Here is a 12,336-nt window from a genome sequence, read left to right on the forward strand (position 1 = left end):
AGTTCCCATCTGAAGTACTATTCCCTAAATGCAAGCCTTAGTACAGATAGTATCTTAAAAAAGGCAGTTGATCTACATTTAATCTCTTTCCTTTATTGTCCAACCTTCATCCCCAAAATCATCCTGATCATTGCACTTCTCTAGCCTCCTCCAAAAAGCATACTTGTATTACTTAGGGCCAAAATAACAGTTGCTCGAACCTTTGACCATGACCTCCATCTTTCGCCTCATCTCCCTTTTAAACTCTGGACATGCCCTGCACCCTTGTCAGAACATATTCCTAACAGTCTTCCCACATACCATTTGGCCTTCTTGCCCTACACCCTTTATCCATGCTGATTGTAGGGATGAAATGCTCTTTTCTCCCTTGTTCCTCCTATTGAAATCCTACTCACTCCTCCAGCGCTCCTTGAAAACCTTCCTTACTTTTTAATCTTTCTCTGGGTTTCTAAAATGTTGCTGTTTATAGCTCTATTATGGCATTTCATTCTGCCTTGTGATTTAATTATGTGTCACCCTTCCTATACTACAATCTTGAGAATAAAAACCAGCTATTATTTAAACTTAGGACTTAAATACTGCTCGTAGCCAATGCTCAACAAAGACTCACATGGCTAACAATGTACCTGGTGGCCACAGCTGGTGTATATCTGTTCTTCATACAGAATCACAGAATGTCAGGGCCAAAGGACTTCACCAGTGATTTGGAAGAACTGCTTCATTTTTTGATATGAAAAGATAGGAAAGATAGATAGTATGTTTTCAGGTGAACTCTATAAAAGAAAGAAGTAGCATAAGGAAGGAAAATTATGTGTGGGGGGTCATTTTCTATGCCAAATGTAACATCCTTTGAGATATAGCCGAGGAATCAGCTCCTGCACTAATAAAGAAATGGAGAGATGGAGAGAACAAGGGGGAAAAGCAGGAAGACAAAAAAAGACAAAATAGGCAAAAATAAATTAGGATTATGATTAGACACAGGCACTTTAACAACAAATATAAGGAAAAAGAGAAAAATAATAGTAATGATAATAATAGTAACAACTAACACTTATCTGGCACAATGGATGTGTGAGAGACTTTCCTATACAATATCTTTACTCTCCAAAGAATATTTTAATCCCTAGATTAAAGATGAAGAAACTGAGGTCTGCACAGGCAACAGATGGCTGCTGAGGGACCTACAGCTAGTTAGTGCCACAATCAGAACAGAGAGCCAAGCCTGTTTGCCTGATTCATAGTCTATGACCTAGTCATTATCCCAAGATGTAAACCTCAGAACAAGTGAAAAAAATTAAACCCGTCCAAATGAGAGAATGGGAAAGAAAAATAGAAAGAAAAAGGGTACCAAAAAGGAGAAAAGGCCGTGATAAAAGAAAAACCTGACAGATGAACAAAAGAAAGGGGATAAATAAGGAAGACAGTTATTTAAGGCTATTTTATTTTAACACAATATTTCTACATGTGAAGCATGTGTTTGGCACATACTATAAGCAAATGGGTCAGAAAAGATTTTGAAAACTATATTTGAATGTTTATTCTTACTTTGCCCTAATACCCTTGTTGTAATTATCATAGAAAGGGAGACTGGGAGGTGACTAGGTATAACCATAAATCACATTACATTATAGAACAAAGGTACCAATTTATTCTTAACCTCAGAACTGGACAACTCTTTAATATAAATTACAGCAGTGAAATGCTATTTAAAACCAAATGTTCTCTCAGAGGAGGTTAATGGGAATGAGCTAATTAAACTATAGGGTTTCCCTTTGAAGGTCCCCCTTGCCATATAAAACTAAAACTTTCAGTGATAAAGTTTTATTACACAATGGGAAGTTCTAAGAAAATGAAGAAGAAAAACAGCCAAAGCAGCATATGAAACTTTGGGCTACCTGCCAGATTCATTATCTGTTATTTCTACCCCCTCCACACACAAATTATCAGTGACTTGCCAAACAATATAAAAGACAAAAGAAATGAAAGCAATAGTATTTGAAGGATATTTCCCTCCAGTTTAGCATTTCCTCCTTTTCATCACTATATCCATCATAATTACTTATGCACTTTCCCACTAAACACAGATAAAAACAAAATTACAAAAACACTGTCATTCTGATAACACATGGCCTTGACCAAGTGTTCCACAGCTGGGTCCTTGGGGGAGTCAGGCAGCCCCAAATCCATTCGCCCACCAGACCTCAATGACCACAAGTCAGAATGACCCCAGGTCTCAGGGAATCTTGAACTTCTCAACATCTACAGCCAAGATACAAGGTGTGATGAGAGCCCTGCAGTCCCTGGAATCGGGCCTGTTCCTAAAGGAACACTGCCTTCTTACACAATATGTTGCCAATATATCACCAAAAAGTTCAAAGCACTTAAAAAATTAATTTCCTTAAGAGAAAAGGAAACATCCTGACTCCAGCTGTCTAACTAGGATTTGATAGCTTCCTCATAAATGTAATTTTGTTTTGGTATATTTTCAGATGTTAGCCTTTTGTGATAATATGAAAGAACACAAAGATCATGTAGAAACCAGGCTAAGAACTGAAACTTTGAGTAACACTGAAAATATTTCACCTTTCCAATCTTCTTTAGGTCAATAAGACTCATCTAAAGACTTGCTGCAACCAGTGAACTGTATAGATTGCTGGGTTCTTTTTAGAACCTATGGTTCAAACAAGCCAACACTTTTAGAATTCAATGAATATATCCCACAAAGACATTGCTTTTCTTTCTACTACTCCCTAGATAAAAGCCTCTGCCTCACTGGATTCATCATTCCTCAGATTGTAGTCCATTCCAAATATCAAAATCCATGGCTGAGTTAAGCATTTTTAAAAAATATCTTTTTCTTCTATGAATGAGCTTTCCAAATTTGCTTAATCTTCTCCAAGACATCTGCTTTCTGATGAAACCCAGGAGCCTCCAACTCTGCATAGAACATTCACTGTGTGGTCTTAAAAGAGCCATATGCATGTATTTCTCTTGCAATATGCACTCTAAATTTGGGGTGGGGGTGGGTGGAGCTATTTGATATAATGCTCTACAAAAATGATCCAAGAGATGAGACATTTTAAATCTCCATACCTCATTTACTGAAACAAGTCCAAGTATAAAATTCATAAAAGAAAAAGAATAGCATCATTTTTTTTTTTTTTTTAAGATTTAGGGAAATGACATTTAAAGTTGTCCTACTAAAATAACTAGTCTTTGCTGCCATCTAGAGGTAAAAACTATGTAGCAAAATCAGTGTTACCAAGAAAACACAAACAGAATTTTGCAGCCATCAATGATGTGGAAACATTAGGAACCCAAAAATTGGGGGTGGGGGTTGGGGAGCTGGCCCTATCAGTTACTACCATCCCAAGCCACATTTTCTTCAACACATATCAGTGTTGCTTAGAAGAAACAAGCTCCACCAATGGTATGTTTCAGGTCAACTGGTTTAATCAAACACATTTTCTTTGTTGTTTTGTTGTTATTGTTTTGCAGTTCTAGGGATTGAACTGAGAACCCTGTGTATGCTAGGCAAGCACTCCACCACTAAAGTACATCCTCAGTCCTATTAAACAGATTTAACAAACTGTGCTGCTCATTTAAAATTCACAAGCCCTGACCCTACTCCTAGATAGTCTAAGTGACAGGTTCTGATGAGGAGTCTGGGCATCTATAGTATTTTATAAGTCCCATGGATGATTATGATGAGTACTATTGCAGGTAAACTCTGGGCCAGGATGCTTTGGCTTTTCATACTGCAGAACTGCCCATATCCAGGCAGAATAGAATGCCAAGGAAGGAAGTTCAACTACATCAAGTTCTCAAAGTGTGGTAGGTTGATCACTTGTATCAGAACAAATCACTCTTGAGAATCTGTTAAAAAATGTGGACTTATAGCCAGGCGTGGTGGCACAAGTTTAATTCCAGCAACAGAGGTGGTTAAGGAAGGAAGATTGCAAGTTCAAGTCCAGCCTCAACAATTTAGCAAGACCCTATTTCAAAATAAAAAAATAAAAGGGCTGAGGATGTGGCACAGTGGTAGAGTACCCCTGGGTTTAATCCCCAGTATTGAAAAAAAATGTTTATATGAGGATTTCTGTATATCCAGAAACAAATGAATTACAATTTGTAAGGGTAGAACACAGGAACTTAAAATTTAAATGGGATCCCAACATAGATTCCTTTTTAAAAAAAATTTTTTTAGTTGTCAATGAATCTTTTATTTTATTTATTTATTTATTTATATGTGGCGCTGAGGATCAAACCCAGGGTCTCATGCATGCCAGCAAGCGCTGTACCACTGATCCACAACTCCAGCCCCCAACATAGATTCTTATATAGTAAGTTGGAGAACCAATCTAAATCTTTTTTTTTAAGTGTTTATTTATTTATTTTTAGAGAGAGAGAGAGAATTTTAATATTTATTTTTTAGTTTTCGGCGGACACAACATCTTTGTTTGTATGTGGTGCTGAGGATCGAACCCGGGCCGCACGCATGCCAGGAGAGCGCACTACCGCTTGAGCCACATCCCCAGCCCCACCAATCTAAATCTTGACAAAGTTAAATGACATCAGAGAAACTTACCTTGGAAAGGCTATTATATAGGTTTGGTCATAATATCAGTCTATCACTGATTTCAACTGCAACTTTACTGTTCATGATTTGAATAATAAGGTTGATGTTCATAGAAATGTCTTGATCGCTAAGATATTGCCTTCCTTTTTTTAAATCTCAGTATAATTCAATGTTTGCTATCTACAGAAAACACAGAGAAAAAGAGCACCCATAGCCCCTAATCAGAGTTAACCATTAATAGCATGGGTGCATTTTCATCTATAGGTTGAGAATTGCTAATGAAATCCAAAATGCTCTAAGATCTAAACTTTTTGAGTGTCAACATGATGCAGAAGTATAAAATTCCACACCTGATTTCATGACACATTGTAGTTGAAACACAGGTGAACTAAAAATGTTGTATAAAATTACCTTCAGTCAATATGTAAGATATTTCATCATACATATTCAAATAGACCAAAATCTGAAAAAAATCCTAGATCCAAAATTCTACTTCTGGTCTTAAGTATTTCAGATAAGGGACACTCAATTTGTAGTATCTTTTCTTCATACATACACATTTAAAATATATATAGAGTTTTAAATCCAACTGTTAACATTTCTGAGTAAACATTTCCTTTATCTTCCAAAGCACCATTATTTAAGGACAGCATAATATTTCATGTGATTATACTATAATTCACTTAGTACATCCTTACTGCTGGAGTTTTAAACTATGTCTATTTTTCATTTTAAATAATTTTAAAATGAAATATCCTTGCCTGCCTCTTTAATTATTTCCTAGAAAAGATTCCTAACAACAAAATGACTGAGTCACAGGGTGTGAATTTTAAAGTTCTTGATGCACAGTATCAAATCACTCCCATAATCATAGCAGAAGATGCCCATCCCATTAAACGCTGGCTGGGGCACTGAATTTTATTTTATTTTCGAAAAGTTTTGCCTATTTGAGAGGTAAAATGCTGATATAGCACATCAGCATTAAAGATGAGACAACAAAATCAAGTTGAAAGGCATGAAAAGCATTGAGATAAGGAGACAGATATCAGAGTATTAACATCTTATGCATGGGAATAATTGCAAAAAAAAAAAAAAAAAAAAGCCAGTAAGAATACTAAAGCCAAAATATTCTTCTAGTACCTAGGCAAAGAGAAAACTGACTAAATATGCTGAAGAAAGTATATTCCCTATATGGTTTATCTTCATTGAAGGTGCAACATTTATTTGAAAATCTTATTTAGATTGCTATAAAAGTTTGAGGCACTTTAAATAAGTGAATTATGGCTATGAAGTTCTAATTGTTATTACATATATTTGTAATTTCTTACAAAAGAACATTTTGAAAATGCCTTATTATTTTTAGTTAGCAACCCCAACAATAAATGCCTAATTTTCTGCTTTACACCAAGCCCTTTCCTTCCTTCTAGTTCAGCAGATTTCAAACCTTTAACCATGATCCATGTCCCTCAATAAGAAATGTATGCTATAACATAAACTGGTTCATGAGTGAGCATGTGTGCGCACATGCATACACACATACATGTAAACTGAAGCAATATCCACAAAATAATACTTAGCCTTACTATAGGCAGTGCAATCTGATATTTTTGATTCTAATCTATTCTAATGTACCTTTTGACCAAATGCTCAATGACTGAAAATTAAAAAGCCCCAAAACATCAGACTGCATTTCTGGAATACTGAAATACAATTAATCTTGCATACTATATTTTAAAATCTGAATGTGTACATAAAGAGATAAAGGGACTTTGCTATACTATATCAGCATAATAAAAATATGGAAACAAATTTCTGCAGGCTGGAAAATAATTATGAGATGGGTTTCCATAAAAGCAGTATAAGACATCTATGACAAAAAAAATACAATAAAATTTAAAGATTAAAAAAAAAGATTTATATTTATGAACTCAGAGTTATGAACTCACAGCAAGAATGATATAAACACAGGGGAAAATAATAATCATCAAGTCTGGATTATAATGGAAGTTAGCTGAATTCTTCTTCCCATCTCTCAGCAAGTATTCTTATCCAGGAGTATTTTTTTCTTTAAAAAAAAAAAAAATGAAAATAACAGAACATTTCTACAATCTTGCCATTGAGTAGAAATTTACTCTTAACCAATTTTGCTCCACTGACCTACTCCTTCAGTCTACATCATTCAACCTGTGACTCTTCCCTCACTCCTTATGTAAACCAGTGAATAAATAGTAAAACAATTTTGGAGATCTCCCCCCAACCTTCTTTGTAACCCCCAAACATTCACCCCACTCCCATCTATAGGAGCAGTTAAAATTTCCCCTATGTGGCCCCAATTTACATTCCAATCCCTCCTCTCAAGCACAATCTAATTTGAAGCCACTCCACTTCTCAACCAAATCTGATACTGTCCTGCTTCAGAGCAACTTCCAAAAGCATTTTCTCACCAAAACAATTCCTTTATTCTGGAACTCCTTCCCCTTATTCCTGCTGCTAAAAATCCTAAAAGTTATTAAAGGTCCCAAACAAATGCTGTTTTCTTTATGAAGCACTCTTAAGACTCCTTAGTTGAAATCAACCTTTTCCTGGCAATCTCATGGCTCTTTGTTGAGAATAATTTGGAAAATTTATCTTCCACTAAACTCTGATTGCCAAAAGCAAAAAACAATTCTCTGTATCTACCACTATCCGCCCTCTAGGCCCTGGTACATAGCTCACATCCAAAACACAATGGCAGAACTGCTCTGCAGACATTTCTTTCTTCAACCAGATAATCTTGAATATGATGTATTCCCAGAACCCAAAGCTTTCAAAGGCAATGCTGGCCAAACTAACTCCATGTCCTGAACAACATCTGCTTTTCCACCAATGAACCATTAACTAACTACCTTTCATTCTTTTGTTTCATTCAAGATCAAGGAGGTGTGTAAGCAAAGAATTCCAACACGGATTCCTAAACCAAAATCTACAAGCATCACTAAGATTTCCACAAAAGCCCCTCTAGGGCCTACGGACAAACATATTCACCAAAATGGCTGTGGGAAATTACACATCGTAACAACCATCACTTCTAACTCTTACCTCCACATGGGAGGGAAAAGGTAAGTCATATGGACACACTGTCTGGATACCGTCTACAGAAATATCTGCAATGTGAAAGTATGGCTGTGGAAAGCCAGAAAGGAACAGCTATCTCTTCGGGAAATGTGAAGCAGCAACTGGCAGACAGTTCATTCACAGGTTGGTGGACCTGGTGATCATCCTATCTTCTCAGCTCTATTTGTGCATAAGCACACACATACAATCACAGGCTCAGACTCGTACCTCAAAGCCCACTCGATTCCTTATGCTACTTGTATAATCGTCAGCCTCGGATAGGACTGAATTCATTACGACAATTCAAGAGTTTTCTGGTGAACAAAGTAGTAATCCTTCATTCTTCAGAACTTCAATGAATAATCATATTTTCTAAGAAAATGTGGTATCAAGAATTCCTAACAGCTTCAGGAAAGTCAAATTATTTCCATCAAAATGGCAGAACAATTAGAATCCAACTTAAGGTATTAAAAAGGGAGAAAAGTGGTAATTCTTAGTTACAAGGAGGTAAGAAACAACAAATAGATTAGTAGTTAATACTCCCTGGGTGGCTTACCCAACAACCACTAAGGTTATATGTACATTTCATAGATAGCACTTTATCTCCTGCCCCATTTTTTTCAAGCTGTTTGCCCATCCTGTGTATTTCAGACCATGGAATCATACTGCTAGGCTGGCTGTAAGACAACTCATTTTAGATGAGTACTGTTGCCTTCTACAGCAATCAAGGGATGAGAATCAAAGGTCAATAATACTCCATCTTTTATGGAGATAAGCATCACTGTTCTGGGTGTTAGGAAAAAAAAAGAACAATTTATTATCTCAAAAGACTTTCTTTAGTCACACTTACTCCTGAGTCAATATTATAGAAAAATCAGTTGATTCAGCAAAAGCCTGGAATCAGGAAACTCAAATTTCAATCTTAGCTTTTCACTCATGTGTCACTTAGTGTGGCATTCATCAATCTAAGCCTTGAGTTTCCCATATATAAATCAGGTAAGTAGTTTCCTTCCAGCTGTGATAACCCATGAGTATGCCCAACGACACAATACTGAATTCAAACAACCTATCTAGAAGGCTGAACACAGTTTCCTGGCAGTAAGCTAAAGTAATTCTTCTCATCACATGGAAAGCTCTCTCACTAAATCAAGAGAAAGGTACCTATAATTCAGTGTGGACAGAGTAACACAATAACATTTCAAGACAAGGCATTTTGGGCCCAGAAGACAGTTATATTTCCCAAAGCCTAGGTCAGAGGGAAAAATAATTAAATGAACAGCATGACCCAACATTTTTTGTTATCCTTCATTAAAACTTGGAGTCATGGCCCTGGAAGAAATCCTTGTGGTTAAGAACTATCAGGTGTGCTGGGATGGAGCCAACAAAGCAGTAGCAATTCCTCATGTTCACCTGGCTACGTCCACTTCAGTACACTGATGACAGTGCACAAACAGCCATTTAATTTCAAGGAGGAAGAGCTGGAAAATGGGCAGCACCAAGCTATGGGAGCCAAAGAAAGGGATGATGGGCAAAAGTCCCCACAGGCAAGAGGCAGAGCGAGAAGTAGATGGGGAGGGTAAGTGAATTAGAAGTCTGAAATGGAAAAGTGGAAGTTAAGGGAAAGCAGTAAGAGAACGATAGAAGGAAAGGGACTACAAAAGATGAAGAAGCTCTGACATCCAAAATAATTCACATATGCAAGGGAGTACTAGAGGTGTGCCTGACATGAAGCAAGTATTTGATAACTCTCAAGTGAATGCAGGATGGATGAAAGAGAGAAGGCCATTCAGTCAAAACATATGTGAGCAATGTAGCTAAGAGATGGCAATGAAGTATGACAGGAAAAGCAGCTATGACTCGGTGACATTCAACATTGGGAGTTATGCTAATGGAAAGAAAAAAGCACTGGAGCCCTTAGAGTGGAAACAGGAGAAATAACATATACCAACAATAGTCCCAGAAAAACAAAATACCCTGAGAAAGTTTCACCTGGAAGAGGAACAGAAAATATGTTGTATTGTTGAAGATTTCAAAATTGTTTGCTTCCATGTAAAAAGATTCTCTACAGTACATTTTTATGCCAAGTTGGAGTAAATTCAAGAGTAACCAAGAAAAGGATGATAAGATACTGTACAAGGTTAAGAAAATATGGACATTTTGAAGGCAACCAACAGAAATCCATCTTTAAATGATGATAAAGTTCTAGTCTCATTAAGGCAAATCTTGAAAATAATGTCCTATTTTAATAAAAGGATTACTAACAAAAACACAGGCCCATTTCAAGCAATATTTAATACAATAAAAATGCAAATACAATGAAGAACTGCATGTACTATTTGTAATTCAACAAAACGGTGTTTTGACATAACACAACTGAAACATAAAGAATCCTGCCACCTGTGCATAATCCTATTTCTGCAAAAATGTGGCCCTCCTGAAGAACAATAACAACAATAATAATACATATAAACAAAAGACACTGTCCTCATCTAGAGTGACTACAGTTAATTAAAGTTTTAAAAGTAAGTAGATAAAATCCAAATGAAGAAAACAAATGTAATTTATAACAAATTTTTTAAAAACCTGACACTTTTATGGTGGAGTCTTTTCTCAACCCTTCATTTATTAAGCTTCAATGATCTTTGAACTACTCTTCTGTAACTTTTGGAATCAACTATCTGATTTTAACACAAATGACTGGTCTAACACATGTCTGATAATTATGGACTGAGTAATGGAGTACAAATGAAATACATAATTTTCTCTAGGGTATGTTTCAAAATGCCTTTATAGAAACAACAGAATTCAGTGTCTGAGATGAGCCTGGGGCGGGGTCTGAAAACTTTGGCCAAAATCTGGTTTTGTGTGGCCCTATAAGAGCTAAGAATAGTTTTACATTTTTTAATGTTGAAAGAAAATTAAAAGAAGACTATTTCATGACATAGGAAAATTAAATAAACTTCAAACTTCACTATCCATGAAAAAAGTTTTACCGGAACTCAGCCACACTAATTTGTTTACATACTTCTTGTCTACAACTGTCTTTGTACTGCAACAGCACAGTTGAGTAGTTCCAACAGTTGGTTAACAGATCTGCAAAGCCTAAAGTTTTTACAAAAGGCAACTTTACCAAAATGTTTGCTGACCCCATGACCTAGTGTGAACTACACTAACGAAGAACTCAGGAATAAGAATTAAGTAGAGCTCATTGACTATATTTCTTTCTTTTTTTAATATTTATTTTTTAGTTATAGGTGGACACAACATCTTTATTTTTATGTGGTGCTGAGGATCGAACCCAGTGCCTCACACATGGTAGGCGAGTGCTCTACTTCTGAGCCACAATCCCAGCCCCATTGATTATAATTCTTAAAAATAATACTTAAGCAATTTAAGAATTCGATTAAGAATTCTATGAAAACTGAAATAAAGGAAAACTATATTTCAGCTATTTGTTATTCTTAGTAAAATGTATAATTCTATGAATGCATCTAAAGTTTTCAGCCAAAGAACATTAAGACAGATCAAAGGATTTTGCCAATAATGTATTTTTGTATTTGTTGTTGAATCTGAGAGGGGAATACCACATTTATGAGTGGTATTTTTCAAATCCTCATGGACACTTAGCAAAATTATAGCAGGAACTGTATATGATTTGAAGAAAGACATGTATACCTGTACCTTTTAAACTTTCATAATTGTTGTCAAGAACCACTCATTTTATTATTTGCAAGAATCATGAAAATTACTTATACTAAAGTAAAAACTAGCCAATGAAGGTTATCTGTTAAAAGTTTTCAAGTTCAGAACAATGACAAATAATGTAGCCATCTTTTTCTCTTCTCTTTCCTTTACCTTGCTTTTTAAAATTCATCCTGCCTCTGTTTTTTGCTCTGAATGTCTGTCTCAGTGTCATGTGCATTTTGACTGAACCACATCAATGTTTAAATCCTACAACACAAGCTGATTTAATTTAATTTAATTTAAGCTGATTTAAGTTTTCCCCCTCTAATTCTAGTTCTGTTGGTGTTAGTGCTAAGCTCAATAAACAATTTTGAGAATGATGCAACCTGAAGTTGATTCTCTGTTGAATGTTGTCATCATCTACAGTAAATATTCCAAGTCTGAATTTTATATGTACAGGGAATGCCTTACAACATCTACAATGCAAAGCTGTACATAAAATTAATGCTGCAAAAGTCTCACTTTGGTGTAAAAAAGAGTAAACCGAATAAAACCAACCCACTTATTCAGCTAAAGGAAAGGGCCAAGTGTTCCCCTACACCATCATTTCCAGAAGAAATTCAGCAAAAAGTCATAGGAATTGAAAAAAGAATCACAAATATTTTATTCAGTTGTGAAACATTAACAAATTAGTTAACTAACAAATACTGAATGAGTAGTTTTGGTTTTTTGTTGTTGTTGTTGTTTGTACCAGGGATTGAACCCAAGTGCACTTTACCACTGAGCAACATCTCCAGCCCTTTTTATTTTTTATTTTGAGACAGTGTGTCATTAAATTGCTGAGGAGGGCTTTGAACTTTTGATCCTCCTGCCTCAGCCTCCTGAGTTGCTGGGATTACAGGTGTGCATCATTGAGCTCCACTACAGAATGAGTGCTTTCCATGTGTCCATATACTACTCTAGGCCCTGAGAATAAAGAG

The 12,336-nt window shown here is 35.8% G+C and overlaps 2 protein-coding genes across 3 annotated transcripts in view; one reads left to right on the plus strand and one right to left on the minus strand.

Moving 5' to 3' along the window:
* Positions 1-11,695, plus strand: part of Filip1l (filamin A interacting protein 1 like) — a 45,961-nt gene extending 34,266 nt beyond the window's left edge. The window contains exon 3 of the mRNA XM_027943249.2: positions 7,490-11,695. Within this exon, the coding sequence (XP_027799050.2) occupies positions 7,490-7,681 (192 nt within the window). The 3' untranslated portion in view covers positions 7,682-11,695. The remainder of the gene's footprint in view (positions 1-7,489) is intronic.
* The window catches only part of Cmss1 (cms1 ribosomal small subunit homolog), a 331,345-nt gene that overhangs the window by 316,193 nt on the left and 2,816 nt on the right, over positions 1-12,336 (minus strand). The gene's annotated exons all lie outside the window — the stretch shown is intronic.

The sequence above is a fragment of the Marmota flaviventris genome, chromosome 8 (assembly GCF_047511675.1).
Source record: "Marmota flaviventris isolate mMarFla1 chromosome 8, mMarFla1.hap1, whole genome shotgun sequence".
NCBI classification, from domain to species: Eukaryota; Metazoa; Chordata; class Mammalia; order Rodentia; family Sciuridae; genus Marmota; species Marmota flaviventris.